Raw genomic sequence first — 20,090 nt, 5'->3', positions numbered from 1 at the left:
GTTTCGCTCGGATTTCAATAGCGGGGACAGAGAAAGAGGCTGGGATTACTCTAGCGCAGGGCGAATGGTTCCGCTTGAATTGCTCTAGCGAGTGAGGGGATAGAGGCGCTCGGATTTCTCTAGCGCAGGACGAAAGATTCCGCTTTGATCGCTCCAGCGGGGAAAGACGAAAAGGAGCTTGGATTTCTCTAGCGCAGGGCGATAGGTTCCGCTTGGATTGCTCTAGCGGGCGAGAGGATCGAGGCGCTCGGATTTCTCTAGCGCAGGACGAAAGGTTCCGCTGGGATCGCTCTAGCGGGGAAAGACGAAGAGGCCCTTGGATTTCTATAGCGCAGGGCGAAAGGTTCCGCTTGGATTGCTCTAGCGGGCGAGAGGATCGAGGCCCTCGGATTTCTCTAGCGCAGGAAGAAAGGTTCCACTTGGATCGCTCTAGCGGGCGAGGATCGAGGGGCCCTCGGATTTCCCTAGCGCAGGACGAAAGGTTCCGCTTCAAATCAAATCAAATCATTTCTTTATTGCTTTTAGACAATATATAACATTGTATAGCAGTCGTCATATATTCAAACAGCAAATACTCTACACACTCACACACAGTCAGACTTACATTTCACTCATTCACACTAATTCACACTATCTTTGGATCCAGATTTTAAATTTTGGTAATTTAAGATATTTTTAGATATCCCAGCGACTCATCATAAACTCCTCTAGCGAATAAAATGCTTTTGACACCAACAGGCATTTGAGACGAGTTTTGAATTGGATTTGATTAGTTGCATTTTTTACACTTTCAGGGAGCTTGTTGATTAAGCCGACGCCAACCTGATGCGGTAAATGCTGAGATACCGCCAGTCTATGACTATGGACTCTAAAGTTGTCCCTGGCTCTAGTTTCATACTGATGAAAGTCCCTGCCCCGGACTAGAGTGCACTTCGATTGACAGTACAGGATCACATGAAACATATAGAGACAGGGCAATGTCAGCAAACCCAGCTCCCTAAAAGAGTCCCTACACGACTCTCTGTAATTCAACTTTGCAATAATTCTAATTGCCTTTTTTTGAAGCCTGAAAACGCGTTCCATCTTGTGTTTAGCACAGCCCCCCCACAGTCTCAAGCCATACGCAAAGTGCGGATATATGAGACCGAAATATGCCGTCATTAAGACTTCAGGGGAACAGTATTTAGCTAGGCTTCGCAAGGCAAATATGCCAGAAGTAATTCTAGCACATATATTGTTAACGTGGTCGTCCCAGGTCAGACCTTGATCAATGTACATCCCCAGGAATTTCGTGGATCCAGTTTCCTCTAAAAGGACATCGTCCACAAATACAGCAGGTTGCCTTGCAAATTCCCTTGGTCTTAGGCAGAAATTGATGACATTTGATTTTGATTGGTTCGTTTTCAAATTCCTGTCAGTAAAATACTGAATGCATGAAGTCAGTTCCACAAATGATGTGATTTCCAAATCTTGTGTAGTTTTTCCTTTGAAGCAAAGAGTCGTGTCGTCGGCATACTGAATCAGATCACCATGCTGGATCACTGAGTTAAGTCTACAGACGTAAACCAAAAAAAGAATAGGCCCAAGAATAGAACCCTGAGGGACACCGTGGGCTATTTTAATTTTACTAGAGATGACATTCGAAATCTGCACGCATTGATATCTCGATTCTTAAGATAAGAAGCAAGCCACGCGTTTGGCAGACCCCGAACGCCACATTTTTGTAACTGGTGCATCTTTTTTTCCTGAAGCCAAATTGTTCAGGATTTAGAATTTCATTGCTTTCTAGAAAGCTTTCAAGTCTTTCACAGAAAACCTTTTCAGAAATTTTGCTGAAAACTGGAAGAATTGAAATTGGACGATAATTGCTGGTTTTGCAAGGATCGTCTTTTTTAAAAATCTGTATAACTTTAGCTGTTTTCATTAGAAATGGAAATGTTGCAGATTCAAATGAAAAATTTATCAATTTTGTGAGTGGCCTCAAAATGTAAAGCAACGTTTGAGTAACCAAACTGACATCCCGTTAGCGTCACACGATTTCTTTGAATTCAACCCCTGTACGACACGAGCTAACTCCTCCACACACACAGGGGCTAGAGCCATGGATGCAACCGGTTCCCTAACACCAATTTCATGATATCGAGGTTCTGAAATTGACGAATCAGTTAAGGCCACAGAAGAAAAATAATTATTAAACCCGTTGGCAACTTGCAACTGATCATCAATTACGCGTTCATTAATTTTGATTGATATAGACTCAAGGTTTCGGTCCAAGTTTGATTTTTGTGCCGATTCATTGATTATTTTCCATGCAGTTTTAGAAAAGTTTTCACAATTTCTCAAGGCTCTATTGACGTCATGAGCTTTAGCAGCTTGAATGACTTTTCTATAGACCCTTCGATATGATCTGTAAAATGTTTTAAAATTTTCGTTTTGTGTTTGGACAAATATTGAGTGAAAGAATTTGAGTTTATCTCTGGAAATGAGAATCCCTTTAGTTAACCAGGAATTATTTTTGGGTTTGAAATTGTTTTTGGTTTTTTTAAAAGGACACGAAACGTCTAAATAATAAATGAAACGGTCATTGAAAGCTTGATACATGTCATTGACATTCTCAAAGCTGTTCAAAAAGCTCCAGGTTTCGTTTTTTAATAAATTGTTCAAATTGGAAATGTTTTGGAAATTGAAAGCTCTTTTAATTTTAAAAGATGATTTTTGAGTTTCTATTTTACATACATGTATCACAACCTCCTGCGCAAAGTGATCGGAGACAGCCGTATTCAAAACAGAGACCGTGACGTTAGGAATGTTTGTAATGACGTTGTCGATGGCAGTACTCGTCATAGCAGTCATTCGTGTTGGGGAGTTCACGGACCAATTTAGATTAAAAGAGCTTAAAACATCCCGCAGCCGCTGGGTCAGGGGGTCGGTGGGATCCAAAACGTTGATATTTAGATCGCCAATTATAGTAAATTTCGATGAGTTTAAGAAAAGACCATTTATAAGATTTTCCAGGTTTGTAAAAAAAGATTCGGCACATCCATTGGGTGATCTATACAACCCTACGATTGATATTTTTCCAAGAGTATTAGATATGATCTTAACACCACTGGCCTCAAAGTTTAGATCGGTAATGTGATTAATTTTGAAATTTTCAAACTTCAATGGTGCTTTCACGAAAATTGCCACACCGCCCCCTTTAAAGTGCGTTCGACAAAAATTTGATGCCAATTCATAATTTTGAATTTTGAAAAAATTTATTGTTTCAGTTCTGAAACCGTGTTCCGAGACAACAAATACATCAGGTTTGAGTTCGTCACACATGAGCATTAGCTCATCTATTTTATTGGTTGCACGTTGGGCGTTTTGATGTACCAATATAAACTTTTCAGTTTGTTTTGAATTAGAAAACTTTTGAAATTTTGGCAAATTTTGAGTTGGGTATTTTTCTAAATTTTTAACTGGATCCAAAGTTTCTCCTAACCTTTCTTTAAACAAGAGTCGACAATTGAGTTTTTTTGGTTAGGAGAGCGTCCATTTTCATTTTCCCTTTCAGTGAAGGTTCCTGCTACGGCGTCAGCGTAGGTGTCAAACTTTCCGGGACGAACTACTGGATGATGTGGAGTGTTGTCCGTGCATGGAGTGTCTAGAGAGGGCACTCGAATGGGAGAAAGAGAGCTAGTTGATTGGAAGGGGGTGGAGATTGGTGATGACTGCAGTTTGTTTGGAGATGTTGAATCAGGATTATATTTTATAGGAGAGGAAGGGGATTTAGAAAACGGCAAACGACCCACTTCCACCAGACTTCTCACCAACAGTCCGGCCAGAATCCGCTTGCCCGACAACCTCAGATGCAGACCATGGCGAGTGAACCAGCGCCATTCTATGCTGATGATGTTTAGCAGCTGGGCTCCCTCGCATCTGGCACATAGCTCCTCGATATAATGGTTCACGGCGGTGGTTGTCTGGTTCACTATATGGTCGACTGGGAGGTCGTGTCTTTGAGGGATGGTGGCCACAATGGCCCGGGATGAGGCGAGGCGGGCGATTATTCGCTGCTCCAGATGTCGGTAAATGCTCTGAGACTCACCGGTTGCAATATCGTTAGTGCCGGCGAGTATGAAACAGCAGCTCCCAGGTGGTGGCGGGGCGCCGGACGTAGCATCGAGAAGTCCCGCTGAAGGCTTACAGATCCCACTTACTCTCGTAGGCAGTTTCACACGTTGCTGAACGAGACCGGCCAGATGACGTGCATGGCTGTTCCCCTCGATAATAACTGTCTGGAAGGGTAAAGACGTTGTAGGCTGCTCCTCTTGACGATGTTCAACCCCCATCGTATATCCCTCCCGACTAATGGCCTGAGTTGTAGACTTTTTCCGAGGGTTTCTCTTCTTCTTTTTCTTTTTCTTCCCTTTCTCCCCTCCATTCCTTGTTTTTGGAGAAGCAGTCTCATCGAATTCAGGTAAGGTGGCCAGGGGTGTAAATTTGTTTTGCGTCTCGATTGGGATATTCTTCATTGAGACGACAGTCCAAGTCTCAGTGCTCTTCCCGCGGTGGCACTCACATCTATCAGCCTCCGCTCTTAAACACAAGTTGTCGGCTTCTAAGACCTGGATAGTATTTCTGAGGCGTGATACAAGACTGTGAGTTTCCACACACCGTGGATCCTGACAGGCATTGGGCACCTGCTCACACTGCACAGCGCGGTCGATCTTGGATACGCATGATGATGGTTCGATCCGTGAAGTATCTGCCACGAAAATCTGATTGGTGAATTGCAGGAGGCGAGTATCTGATTCCACCGAGTGGTCTAGGACATCTTGGTATTTTCTTTGAAGATCCGCAATCTGCAACCTCAATCTCATGTTTTCGTCCTCTAGTCCACGTAGAGCCACTGGTGCATGTGACCCAACATGCCCCGCTGATGACGCGAGAGGCGTGGATGACGAGGGAGGTGTGGACGACGCGGCAGGTGTGGACGACGCGGCAGGCGTGGACGACGCGGCAGGCGCGGATGAAGCGTCAGGCGCGGACGTCGCGGCAGGCGCGGGCGAGGCAGCAGGCACGGAAGATGTACCAGGTGTGGGAGAAGATGACACACGTGAAGACATAAGGGATCTCATTGTTGACGGGTGAGATCCAGAATGTTTTTCATTAGAAGAGACAATCGATTCCCTATTTACATCCGTCTTCAGCGTAGCTCCACAAGTTCTACCCAAGCAACGCCATATAGTTTCTCCACTTTTTAGTGTATAACTTTCTCTATATTTATAATTATTGTGTATTATGTGAGGTTTGCCGTTTTTTGTTAATTCTATTGAGATACTCATGATTATTTATTTATTTAAATATAGGAAAATTTAAAATTATTACAAAGTTATGCACACGTCAAGTAAAATAAAATAATACATAAAATAAGGTTTAATATAGTTAATAAAAAGTCGACACAAAAAGATAACTGATAGTCCTTGGTATCGAACTCGGGCCCTTGAGTTTATCAGTCAGTGAGCGTTCCACTACACCAAACCTGATTGTCAAATCAATTGCAGGCAATTAATGATAAGGTGCGTCCGAAAAAACGTGCGCTTAGATCGCTCTAGCGGGGAAAGACGAAGAGGCGCTTGGATTTCTTTAGCGCAAGGCGAAGGTTCCGCTTGGACCGCTCTAGCGGAGAAAGACGAAGAGGCGCTTGGATTTCTCTAGCGCAAGGCGAAAGGTTCCGCTTGGATTGCTCTAGTGGGCGAGATGATAGAGGCGCTCGGATTTCTCTAGCGCAGGACGAAAGGTTCCGCTTGGATCGCTCTAGCGGGGAAAGACGAAGAGACGCTTGGATTTCTCTAGCGCAAGGCGAAAGGTTCCGCTTGGATTGCTCTAGCGGGCGAGAGGATAGAGGCGCTCGGATTTCTCTAGAGCAGGACGAAAGGTTCCGCTTGGATCGCTCTAGCGGACGAGAAGATAGAGGCGCTCGGATTTCTCTAGCGCAGGACGAAAGGTTGAGCTTGGATTGCTCTAGCGGGGAAAGACGAAGAGGCGCTTGGATTTCTCTAGCGCAAGGTAAAAGGTTCCGCTTGGATTGCTCTAGCGGGCGAGAGGATTGAGGCGCTCGGATTTCTCTAGCGCAGGGCGAAAGGTTCTGCTTGGATCGCTCTAGCAGGGAAAGACGAAGAGGCGCTTGGATTTCTCTAGCGCAAGGCGAAAGGTTCCGCTTAGATTGGTCTAGCGGGCGAGAGGATAGAGGCGCTCGGATTTCTCTAGCTTAGGACGAAAGGTTCCGCTTGGATCGCTCTAGTGGGGATAGACGAAGAGGCGCTTGGATTGCTCTAGCGCAGGGCGATCATCTTACCTGAGAGTGGCGAAGCGTGGTCAGTCTCGGAGAGCTTCCTGTGGTGGTCTCCCAGGATCTACTGAGCGTTGTATCCGTGGTGAAGTACCAGGATCGAATGAGCTGCTCTACCTGGGGTGGTCTCCCAGGAACGAATGACCGCTGTATCCGTGGCGAACTCCCAGGAATGAATGGGAGCTGTGCTGGTGATCGGCTTCCTTATATAGCAGCCAGGTTGGAGCACGCGCAGAACCCCCAATATTGTCAGTCTACTCCTAGCTGCGGTGCCGCCTACATCTCTCCGTAGGGTTATATGGTCTGCTTGTTCCAACCAGTTTGAAATGGCGACGCTGCTGTTTCTGAATACTCGACCGTATTCTTTATTGCAGGGATGGGGTCGTTAGGGGTCCGTCGGCATAGGGAAAAAAAGTGCCGACTTGTATAAAGCGACGCAGCAGGACGTATGGGAGGAAGGAATTAGGTGTGCATGTAGGAGTGTTTAGGAGAGGGTAAGGTTTATGGGGAAAGACGCGGAAGGCGATAAGGTAACGGGAAGTTTCATCGGCGGCGCAGGGTAGGGGCAAGTGACGGAGGGGCCGGACTGATCGTGGGAAAATAGGACAGGGCTTATTGTAACGTCGGAAAGCGAAGGACACAGGAATTATAAGAGGAAGTGTGTATAGGACGACGCCAACTACCTGAAGGCGACGCCCAAAGCGGATTAGTAGGACACGAGGATAGGAAACGTATAATGGTAAGCGGAAACATGGATAACTGCTAGGGTTCGGGCAAAAGGTCAGAGTAAAAGAGTTACGTGGAACTAGGGCACGACGAAGGGGTAATTAGGACTACGCTGGTTGTTTACTGATAGGAGGGGAGTAGAGGAGATGTTTTAGGTGTAGCGGAAATAAGGATTTATTGGCGGAAGGAAAACGAAGGGTGTAGGGCTAGACGTAGGGCCGTGGGAGGAGACGCTAAGATAAGATAAGTTAAGAACAACAGGATGTCGGTAATAGCGGAAGGCGGAAAATAAAAAGGTCAAGGGCAATAAGGGAAACTGCACTTTTGGTAAACATGGTTTCTATTTGAAAGGGTGAGGATTAAGGACGGGGACGAATAAGGGTCGTTACAAGTTATGGAGCTGGAATTGTGCAGCTAGCCTCGTGCACTGCTGATACAAATTGCTGACTCCAGGGCTAGCTAGCCTCTCACACAGGCCCTAATCCTTTTTAATTGGCCATGGCCGCTGAGGCGACGACCGCCATTTGACCTGCTGAGCCGGTGATCGTCAGTCGCGTTCAAAATTATAGTTAGTTAACATCTCGGTCCGCGTCCTCTCTCCCTCTTTAGTTAATGTAACATTGGTTAAAATCGTCTTCTAAATTTAGTTTGTTTCTAAAGTATTACTTGTATTATTTTATAGCATGAATTTAAAGACCGATTGTATTAGTGAGTAAAGATTCGAAATTAAACTTATTTAATCAAATCCTATCGCCATGTGAGTAGTTCTTCTACCTGAGTCAAAAGCATCGGAAGTTCTGATTAATTCTTTAAACGGGTTCAGTGAAGTTACATATGATTTAAAACTAGAACTTATATTTAATAAACTTAAAGTAATGCGGATATTTATTTATGCAGCCTAAGATTATTGTATTTAATTAAGTTAAAGTAATAAAACTATTTATATACTGAGTACATAACACTCCTACTTCCGTAGGTTCATAATAAAATATATGCCTTATTATCTCTAGTAAAAATACATTCTATATCAAATCCATTATGATGCCTCCAGAGAAAGTATATTGTAGATAAAATCCCTCTAATAGCCAGTAATACGACTATTATTTTCTATAAATAAAAATTATATAATCCAATGGTCCGCTTGAAATAGTTACATAACATCACATATCACTATAACATCTGTAGTATAACGTTACATTTATAGCACGCGATGTTTTATTAAGAATGTTTTCAAGGACGTGCTTATATGCGTGAAAAGACTAGTCATATACGTACCCACTTATAACGGATACCAGGAAATTAGCCATTAACCGGGATGTTGAATGTTGGGAGTCAGTAATTAACTAAATTTAAGGTAAGAGTAAAACATTCATATTGCCGCTTTTAATTTACTATTTTCAGATGTTTCTTAGCTTAGTAACCTTTAGTAATTACGCATAATTAAATATTTATGGCCACTCACAGGGATAAACGTAAGTCTGAGACGACGGGCTACTCTCTGTCTAATGGATATCCTCACCTACTGAAGTGGGGTTTATTAGCTGAGCACGTATAGAATAGAGAGTTTTTCACTATTACTGTGATGTCGTGACGTCCTCAATACGTATAATCTTTTATATTACTATATAACAAAATTATAAAAAAAACTTAATACAAAAGTTTTATTTAACAATGCAATACAATATTACCATATTTTGTTGTATTCTACTATAAAGGTGTTGCTATTGTTTGAAGGTTTTGTAGTGTTTGTGTTTGTATTAGTAATAAACATTAAATGTTATAATGTGAAATTTAATTACTTGAAGTAACGTCCTGAATTTTCTGCAAAATTTACAGTTTTTTATTAAAATATTTGAACACAAACTTTTTATAACGGATAAAGCTTTTAAAGTGCGGGTTGCGGCATACTAAAGAAGTGAAGAATTTATTAGGCCATTAAAATTACGTGCATTTCAAACTATGTTTACATTAAAGAATTTACTGACTCCTCGTAGACCGTTCCCCTATAATAATACTACTATAGTAATAATAATAATACTACCTTCACCTGGTATGGTACAATAAATTATGCCACTCTTGAAATTCCACATAAGATCGGTGTCGAAATTATTAGTTTCGCCACTCTGTTTATAATTAACCTTTTTGAGGTCTGATTTCCAGCATGAAGTTCTACTAATTAAGATCTTTAAAACGGTACGCACATAGACTTATGCTTGCATTTAAGATTTTATGGGCTATACTTCTGAGGTGGCGTAAAACAAATTAATACAATATGTCTACGTATAAAGTTTTATGGTTTTACGTTTACGAGTACAGAAGATATTAGACCGTTTCAAGACTTTTCAACACCCCTGTATGTTTTAGTAGCTATATGGAATTTTACATTAGGATGATCAAAAATTGCAGCGATAAAAAATTTAAAATTAAATGTAATCTTATTTCGGCACATGCAATCAAGCACCACAACAATTGTATACATTCTTTTTTTTAAAGGGTATTTAAGCATATAGAAAATCCAAACAAACTTAAAATTAATTATTTTTAAATATTCAATCAGATGATTCCACAAAATAAACAACCCGATAATTTTAAACTGGATATATGGATAATTATTGAGATAAAATTAACAACTTAAATGAGACAATTAAAACATTCAATAATTATTTTAGTAAATGATATTTCTTGCGCAATGTAAGTTTAAACTCTTTGTAATTAAATTAGTTTTACATCGTATGATTTTTATTATATTTTTGTTAGTATTTATTTATTTATATATCCAACAATCAATCAGATATTACTTACAGTATAATCTACTTTTAATTTATAAACATTCGATTATAAACTGGGGATGATTCATAGGCACAAACATGATTGCATGAGTGTATAGCCATTTTAAGATATAAGTCGATCAAAATTAAAATATAAAAAGATATAAATATAAAAGTTAATATTTGAACGCCAGAAGTCACTAGGGAAAGATCATTTACGCCATCCTGCCATCATATATTTATCTTGTTAAAATACACCCAGAGAAATAGACAGGGATTACGAGCTGTATTTTGCCTTAAATTCTCATCCAGTTAAAATAATCCACTCCTCTTAAAACCAAATCAAGATATGATTACATAATATGTAGATTTCAGTCCCATGCAGTTGACAATTAGCTTCCAATAAATGAAATTGCTCTAGTGTAATCATGTGTTATAATAACTTAGTTCAAATTCAAAAAATAAATCTTAAACTATATTAACATTTATATAAAACCTTTAAGTCATAATAATTATTTAAAAAAAATCTGAATCCATAGTTCTTTTTTTGCAGTCAATAGATGTCCTGATATTAAATGAGAAGCAGCAGCAAATCAAAAATCTCAATATTTTGCCGTCGTTGGTGTAATAATTATTTCAAAAGTTTTTCTACGTTTGCAGGATTTTTTTATGAACGGAAAATAGTCACGTTAAAGACCGAGGTCGAATATCAGAACATTGAAAGTCTGTCCTTTTTAGTTTACATAAGCTACTTACAAGAGCTAAACGTATCCGATTCACTGCATATTTATGTACGCGAATAATGTAACTAAATACATATTTATGAGTAAGTTAGCTGTCAATAAGAAAATAATGAACAACTTTCAGCTGTATGAAAGGCCAGATAACAAAAAGCAAGTTATAGATACATTCATGTAATCCATTATTAAATAACGATCCTTTTTAAATGGAATTCTTTTTTGAACAGTATTTCGTTACAAAACTAAAATTTTGTTAAAAATAATAACATATCATAAATTACTGTCAAGTTGCAGTTACTTTAATTTATTATTAATTCAAGCCAATATAACCAACTAAATTATAGGATTCTACTGGATAATCTAACATTAATAAATATACCAAGGGGCCCAGGTAATTATAAACAACCTATATACGTGTTTGGAGCGAGGGCTGGCTTTCAATCAGACACTCTTATTAAGTGAAGCAGGTTTAATGTTTTAGTAACAATATTCTAACCTAGCCTAAGTTTGAAATGGGAATAAAAAAAAAACATTTTCCTTATATTTATAGTTTAAAAATTTGAAAGCAATAATAAACAAATATTGAAGTAGTAATAAACAACTAATCAATCGTCAATAATTGCGTTAATAACGTGGATGCTTTAAAAATGTTGGACTTGCTTTTAACTTATTGGAGTGTATTTTAGGAGATGGAAATATGACCATGTCGGAATCTTTTTTCACCAGCATTACTGCCAGGAATATTGTGATAGAAATAATAGTCCTATGCTCAACAAAATGGAACATATAATGTTACAAATAATGTGTATATATATATATATATATATATATATATATATATATATATATATATATATATATATCAAAGATATAAAGATTTTACTTTTGTTAAGTAGACTAACTAGACGTATGTCATTGCTTCGTATTTTATTTCATCACTACAAGTTTCATAAAGAGCAAAACGTTTAATAATTAATAGTTAATTGAATTTTTATTTTATCTCCAGTTCACCTTCCTGTTATTGCAGCGTCTGGTATCTGACACTGTCTCAGACTTGACTCCTGGAATTTGGAGAAACCGTGTCTGATACCAGACTCGACAATAAAAGGAAGGTGAACTGGAGCAAAACTCAAAATTAAATTTAATCAACCCTTTTTACCATATCTACGTTACGTGTAGAAGTTTATTGTTATTGTTCAGAGTTATATTTCTAAGGCAGTTGTAATAGTCATAATTCTTTCAGTTCACATACCGAACAAATATCAATGTTGGTATTTAAGCCGTTTTATTTCCATAAAATATAAAAAAGGACACACAAATATTTCAAGTTAATCATATTCGATGTGAGGAATGTTTTATTTCTTAGCTGAATTCATTGGGTGGAGTACGAAAACATTACTGTTTACACGCCTACTACTCTACTACTTACTGTTATAAAAATTACAAATGCCAACGTGCCACAAGAGTATATATCCTCTCAGTTAAACACGACTTTTACACTTGATTACAGGGCTATGGTAGGAATATTAAAAATACAGTTATTTACGAACAACCCGGAACTGCATTGCGATTCATTCAGTTGAAAAACTTGTGAATGGTGAGTTTATCTCTAGTTCACCTTCCGCTTGGTGCAGCATCCGAAATCTAACTCTGTTTCAGGCTTGACTCTTGGAATCTGGAGTCATGTCCGTCTGAATGCATCCAAAAAAGTCGGTGACGAAGAAGTGCAAAACGAAATCTTGGCATTGTATCGAAATCAGAGACACTCAGTCTACAAAAGTGTAATCTAGGTGAAGAGGTGTTCTCACTGTCTCATCAGTGCACTTATTTGTGCCGATATTTTGTATCTCTTCAGACGGAAATAACTACAGATTAACAAATCAAGTCTGAAAACTTTAGATTTCAGGCGCTTCACCGAGTGGAAGGTGAACTGGACTAAACTCAAAATTCACATTGAATTAACCCTTTTCAGCATATCTACGATGTCTACCAGTAGAATTTTAAACTTAATTCAAGAAATGTGTTATTCGCAAAGTGGATATCTAAAAATATGTAAAATGTGCTTTGAAATCTATTTATTCATATTACATTCCCTCCGTGAGTTTAATAGCCATATTAAAATTGGTTAAATGTAAGGGAATATAATCAAAACATTACGTATAAAAATCGTGAAATATTACTTAAACTACGTTCAAACAACGTACGTAATTATGTTATAAATACCTGTTTCTTATAAATTCAAACTGCCAATTGTGTTGCTATTAATTGAAACCAATATAGTTTATAACTGTTTTGTGTACTAAAGTATATTTATACCAGAATTATTCACTTTTAACAATTGGTGTAGTGGTTTTAGATTAATTATCCACCGACACGAAGTACTCGTAATGTAAAGAAACATTCTTTCCGCAATTCAGTGTGAATTGTTTGCAGCAAAATCTCGATATAAAGCGAAATCAAATCTTTTACATATCCGCATTATTAACTCTTCTTTACAATTTTTTTGTTTATCCAATAAAAACATATAACATACATTAAAAGATAGCTTTAATTAGGCATACGTTCGCTATTTAAGTAAACAACCAGGCCCGTAGCTAGGCTGGGGCAACCGGGGCATTGCCCCGGGGCCCCCGGCCAGGGGGGCCCCCAAATGAAGGTGGAAAAATTGAAAATGAAATTAAAGTTTATGTGAAATTTATTGATTACTGTAGGGTCGTAGGGATATTTCATCGAATCATCAAAATGTCTTTATAAAAAAATATTTAAATAGCTTTTCAATATAAAATAATGGACAGATATTGTTCTCACAGAGATTTCGTAACAAAAATAGACAGACTATCAATCAGCCTGTCAGTTGTTAGGCAATTAAAGAAATGCAGTTTGCACTTTTAGTTCACCTTACTCCCCCATCCCCAACAGTAATAAACTCGTCCTGACGTCGACGTGACGTAGACGGCTCCGTCTGCCGACTGCCTCTGCCACAGCTGACAGACGACAGTGAGAGTGACTACGACTAGTGAGCTAGTGACAGACAGCCCGGATAAGGTTATGTTATGTTGATGGTAAACTAACACCAAAAACTGACGTTTTGGCGTTCGTCCGTTACTCGTTTGTTACGGTGTTAAAGTGTTATACAATTTGTATTCTTATTCTTGTATTTGTTAAAATGAAAAGAAGCTATCAAAGTGGGGCAAAGAAAAGGCAAGACAAGAAGAAAAGAGAAGAGGATGCTTCAAAGTGTTCTTCCACCCTATCTGCTTGGTTATGTCCTACTACTAGTACTACTACAACTAAAAGTACTAATGTCACATCTACATCTAGTACTGAAACTAGACCAATAATTGGTGAGTGGTTTGAATTTAGATACGGTATTTAGGCCTAATTAATTAGCTTGGCCAATAACTATATAATTAATATCTTAAAATTTAACTATGTTAAAATTAACTGTGTTAAAATTTAACTAGAGTTTGGATGTTTGATTGAGTTTAGACCACTGTGTCTGACTCAGACTGCAATCTATTCTAATCTAATAAGCAATGTTTGTTTGTGAATTTATCACTAGTCATATATAGGCTACATATTACCTACTATTGTGTAGTGGTCATTTAATTTTTTATGTGATTTTTATGATTCCTTTGGTTTCTACTTCTTTCTGTGTAGGTATTTTATTTGTTTATACATGCACAGCATGAATATCTATCATAGTAATTTTATATCTTTTTGTGATAATATGATGTAAAAAATGCACCACACTCGCTTGCACATTCATTATTTATGAGGCCATGTATCTACTCTTTTTATATTTTTTATATATTTTTATATATTTTTATATATTTTATTATATCTTTACAATGTTATTAAAATTGGCTTTAAATTATATGTTATATGTAACTTAATGTTATTTTGACTTGCTATTTTTTATTGCAGCCTCAGTCCCAGGAAATGAGATTGAAGAGGAAGTTACAGCTCAAGATAACGCTGAAGAAAGTATTGATGAAGAAGTAACATGCCTAGGGCTAGGGCATCAACAAGAAAATTGTGCCAAACCTCCAACAAGTCCTACGTCAAGCAGTGAACTGATCGGCGTAAATGATCAAGTAAGTAGACATGCCAAGTACAGAATACTTATATTATATTTTTCAACATAACAACATATGCTGTTTTATCGCCCTAAACATGGAATCCCTACGATAAAATATTCCATGGTTACATGGAAGTAAACAGTATTACTTCCATGTAAACATGGAATTACAGTAAGTCCCTATTGTTATGATCATGTTTGTAAGAAAAAAAATACTAATGCATTGCAATCTACTTACAGGTGGAATGTAGCCGGACGAATAAAATTAATGAAACTTGTTTAAACACCGGAGAACCCCATTTTCCAGACCAGATCATCGATCCAGAGGTGAAAAAACGAATTATTGAATTAGGACTAGGACCCTATCAACCAGTTGGCCCATTTCCATATGATGGAAAACAAGGTAGGTCCTTTTCAGACAATTATTTTACCCTGAAGTCAAAGTCTGGGCTCAAACTGAAAAGAACTTGGTTGTGCTATTCGTCCAAATTGGATTGTGTTTATTGCCAACCTTGCTGGTTGTTTCCCCAGAAAGGACCTGTAGGAGGATGGGATTCAGGATTAAGGGACTGGAAACATTTGTCTGATCGCATAAAGACACATGAGAATTCACAGCACCATGCTGATTCCTGCTTGGTTTATGAGCAATGGCGACGTCATGGCTCAATAGACGATGCACTAGAAAAAGGTTTGAAGGAGGAGCGGAATTTTTGGAGGAAAGTTTTGAAGAGGGTCTTAGATGTCTCCCTTATGTTGGCAACATGCAACCTTCCTTTTCGTGGGGACAGTTGGCATATCACTGATAGAAATAAAGGTAATTTTCTATCATTGATTGAATTGCTGTTAAAATATGACACTATCCTAGAAGATCTAATTACAAGGCCAAGTGGTACTGTTAATTATCTCAGTCCAACAATTCAGAATGAAATTATTTCTCTGATGGCTAGTGAAGTGCTTAGTGGAATTAAAGAAGAGCTTTTGAGTGCGCCTTTTTTCTCCATAATTTACGACACAACACAAGATGTAAGTAAAGTAGATCAGCTAAGCGAAGTTTTTCGCTATGTAAAGATTGACCATGACCAACTCGGAAAACCTTGTGAGTTGAGAATTTGTGAAACGTTTACATCTTTCACAGCAGTTACTGACCAAAACCGCTTCGGGGCTAGAAGACGTCATCATAAAATCAATTTCAGAAAAAGGCCTTGACATAACAAAATGCAGAGGACAAGGATACGATGGTGCATCGGTCATGAGTGGTGTGTATAATGGAGTACAAAAGAGAATCCAAGAACTTGCACCCCATGCCTATTTCATTCACTGTGCCAGCCATAATTTGAATCTGGTTCTTAAAGATGCCGTTGAATGCAATCGAGAAATAGCACAATTTTTTGAGACGGTGCAAAATATTTACAGTTTTTTTTGGCCACAGCATTGTTCGGTGGCAAGAACTAAAAGTCGTTTCTGGTTGTACAGAGAATCCGAAGGCTCCTGTTCCTAAAGACAAGGTAACATTAAAGACTTTAAACCCTACACGTTGGGCAGGGAGATATGAAGCTGTGTACGCTTTAAATGAAAGGTTCGGTGATGTAATGAAAGCCTTAAATAAAATAATTTTGACAAGCAAAAAGCCAAAGGAAAGGAATGAAGCTGAGGGGCTCAAAAAAAGGTTAGAATCTTTTAGTTTTGTTTTGCTCTTGACTGTCCAGTGCAAAATATTAGGGGAAATAAACATTGCCTCAAAATCCTTGAAAACGGAATCTATTGATTTAATGACAGCGTACGATCTCCTAGGCAATGCTTTATTGAAAGTAACCGAACTTCGTTGGTCCTTTGAAGAAGTCTGTAGTGAAGCAGAAGAAGTATGTTCAAAATGGGGGATTACGATTACCCATGAATTTATTGGCCAACGTGCAAGAAAGGTAAAAAAGCACTTTGATGAACTTTGTGAAGACCAAAGACTGACAGATCCTAAAAGCAATTTCAAAGTGACAATATTCTTCCCAATGGTTGATACTATAGTGTCACAAATTGACAACCGTTTTAAAGGCATGAAGCAAGTGATTGATGCCTATAAAATTGTTCACCCTTCTTTCCTGGCCTCATGTTCAGATGAAGAACTGCGTTGTGAAGCTGATAATTTTGTAAGCAGATTTTCAGATGATGTAACGCCATTGTTCAAAGCTCAGATTTTATCAGTAAGGAATGCTTTTCAATCCAAATTAAAGGATTTCAAAGAAGTAAAAGAAGTTGCAAATCTCCTACTCATTGAAAACAGTTCCCTAGCATCAACCTACCCGGATGTACTAACAGCATGCTTTATGTACCTCACAGTCCCTGTGACAGTAGCCAAAGCAGAGAGATCATTCTCAAAATTAAAACTCATCAAAAACTACCTGCGAAGCTCCATGTCCCAACAACGTCTCACTGATTTGGCTCTTTTGTCTATTGAAAATGACAGAGCCCGAAAAATAGATTTTGACCGAATTATTGATGTTTTTGCTAGTGTCAAGTCAAGAAGAAAGTCTTTTTAGTAAGTTCAGTTGCATTCTCACTATCAAACTAGTTGGGCAATTTTAAACTTGAGAATGAGTGGGTATTACCACCATTGATCATATATAATTAATGGTATTACCAGTATTACCATAAACACCATAAATAAAAAATTTATTGCGTATTCAAAGGTATTACATAATTAATGATATTACTTGTATGTTTATCTACTAAACTACATTGCTTGGATGTAGGCCTAAGAAGAGACTAAAAAGTTTTAAGACATCAGCACTTATGTCTTTATTTATTTATTATCTATTGTGAATAAAATTTGAAAAAATAATTATGTTTTTCATTTTCCTTTCAGCACTATAAATAGAATACCAATCACAATGGTAAGCTGAAAAAATAATGGCTCTAAAAACCAAACTAATGGCACCAGGGCCAGGAGTCATACAAATTTGCATATAAAATCATTACCAGTTTATGACTTACCGTAGAAATTTGTAAACATAGTTTAAGCAAACAATTAAGTATTATAGATTTAATAAGAAAAAAAGGTAATAATAATAATAATAGGATAATAATAAAAAAATGCACATAAATTCTAAGCCTAAAGATCCAATTACTGTATGCTTATATCTATTAATTAAAAAAAGTGCGAAATATATAACAAAGGGGGGCCCCGAATGGACTTTCTGCCCCGGGGCCTCCAAGGGCCTAGCTACGGGCCTGTAAACAACACTTTCAAAAGTGGTCTTATTAGGTCAAACTTGGTATTGACAGGACAAGACGTTATGGTATTGTATTAACTCAAAATTATATGCATAGTAAACGTTTAAGAGTGATTTATATTTTTTTTTTGATGCTAATTAAGAGATTGGAAGGTTCGTGACATTTCATAATTTTGACGTTATTAGGAGAGTAATATCACTAACTTTAGCACAATGGTTTCTATTATTATATAACAACATTCTAATAAACATTTATTTCCTCTTAGTGTACGGTAAATAAAGATATGATTTACACAGATTGTAAAACCTCAGTATCCAACGGTGTTTGCACTTTCCTGTTGGTATTTCAATTCATCATGTATTTTCGAATGTTTAGAAACAAACATAGCAATTTCTAAAAAAAAACGAATAACTATGACTACCCTCTACTAAGTATCACAGTATATATTATGTGTTCATTATTCAAAATACGATCAAGTGCTCGTGTTCATACGACTTATCTGGTGGCGTTGATTTGAAACGCTCGTTTCTTGGTGTACTGGATGAAAGTTTAGTCTAATAAACTAAACAAAGTTATATTTGCGTAGTGGCGCGCCAACGGAAAAATCGTCGACCACCAAGGAAACGGAGTGTGTCCACCCCGACCTTTACCAGATATATAACTCGATAGTTGTTATCGGATACAATAAAGTAGGCTACCGGATGATGAAAGCTGAAGTTCAAGATTCGTCCACCTGAGCTTCGGAGTTCCTGGTCTGTTTTAGCGGAGTGCAGAGTTAAGACAGGTGATCGACCCTCTTCAGCTCCGTGAGAGGATTTCCCTAATTTTCTATATTTTTGAAGAGGGTTCTGGTTTCGTTCCGGACTGTACGTCAGGCAAACTGCACGCGCCTGGACATTGAGCGGCACAGACTGTACGCGGGGTCTACTGTGAGCTTCGCTGACTGTGAGGAGTACGCGCACCTCGCTTCCTTGCGTCACGACTTGACTGGTTGTGGAGTCACGGGCCTGAGAAGTGACTGCGACACGATAAGTCAAACTTTTTTTAAATTCTTGTATGGCCATACTTAAATATTGAACTTGTGTAGGCCTACACATTATTTGAAAGCAGCTGTGGACTTTGTTGACAGGTGCGGGACTCGCTCGCCAGTGGAGTGTCTTCACACCAGCAAGGATATTTTGCTTTCGTCTTTTAGTTTAGTTTTGCCTTAACATTTATGTGTAAAATTGGTACCTATATTTATCTGTGTATTGTCTATGTTTAATTGTATGTCTAGCATGGTGGCCACCTACGTCTTAATTTTCATGCCTCTTATTTATAAAATATTTTACCAAGAATTGGATGGTTTAACTGAAACTGTAGTATTTACACAATTGTTTTGGGTTTATTTGTATAACAAAACTAAGTGAAGTTTGGCACTTCCAGAACATACCTGTTAAATATATTACTTGTCGAGAGCTAGCTAATTATTATACTATTTCTGGTGAAATTTTGGACCTCAGATGTACATTATTTAGTTTATATAAAAATAAAAATCTGCTCTTAAAAATCTTGTTTTAAATTTACATCATAATCTTAATGTGATTAATAAATTCAAGTTATTGATTGGAACTTGGTTGTCACTGAAGTTTACCTTTTCTTATAATTATCTAAATAGTTTAACTAAACTAACATGCGGATAATATTAAAGTACTGAGAATAGGAAACAATTACTCAGAACTTGTGGTATAGGAACTGCTAGATACTTAGAAAATTTTCTTTATTTGTTATAAAAACCAAGCCTAGGCCTAATTTAATTCTAATTGAGAAAGCTATTGGTTTTCAGTTTTGTTCAGGTCCATAAATTAAGTGATTTTGTTGTCGAGGTTTGCATGCATGAATGGTTACTTGTTTAAACTAAGTCTGCCTTACCAGTGAGAGCTATACCAACTACGGGAGGGACAGGTCCCCGTATTGTCCCTAAACAAAGTAAACCGCCACGGGGTGGCGCCCTGATAAAAACCTACATTCAGCCTACACTTGGTATTGGTACCTAGTAACCATAACACTGCCTGCTGACTGTACTATTTCAACCCCGCCTATGCAACCGACTGGGACCCGGGTCGTTTCAGATTTGGACTATGACCAACTTGCTTCTTTTTAACGTAATATTAAACTATAGCATGATAGTCTCAATTACACTCTAACCATTGTAAAAACATTTTTAGATACTA

The 20,090-nt window shown here is 37.9% G+C and overlaps 1 protein-coding gene across 1 annotated transcript; it reads left to right on the top strand.

Annotated features, from left to right (window-relative positions):
* Positions 1 to 13,423: 13,423 nt before the first annotated feature.
* LOC124369558 lies at positions 13,424 to 19,072 on the top strand. The gene is made up of 4 exons (XM_046827586.1): positions 13,424 to 13,915; positions 14,499 to 14,668; positions 14,893 to 15,675; positions 19,007 to 19,072. Exons 1-4 carry the CDS (start codon positions 13,738 to 13,740, stop codon positions 19,070 to 19,072), a joined length of 1,197 nt encoding a protein of 398 aa, XP_046683542.1. The 5' UTR covers positions 13,424 to 13,737.
* Positions 19,073 to 20,090: the final 1,018 nt, after the last annotated feature.

Source organism: Homalodisca vitripennis, chromosome X, assembly GCF_021130785.1.
Source record: "Homalodisca vitripennis isolate AUS2020 chromosome X, UT_GWSS_2.1, whole genome shotgun sequence".
NCBI lineage: Eukaryota > Metazoa > Arthropoda > Insecta > Hemiptera > Cicadellidae > Homalodisca > Homalodisca vitripennis.
Note: the sequence above shows the minus strand (reverse complement) of the source record. Positions and strands in the feature narration are given on the sequence as shown.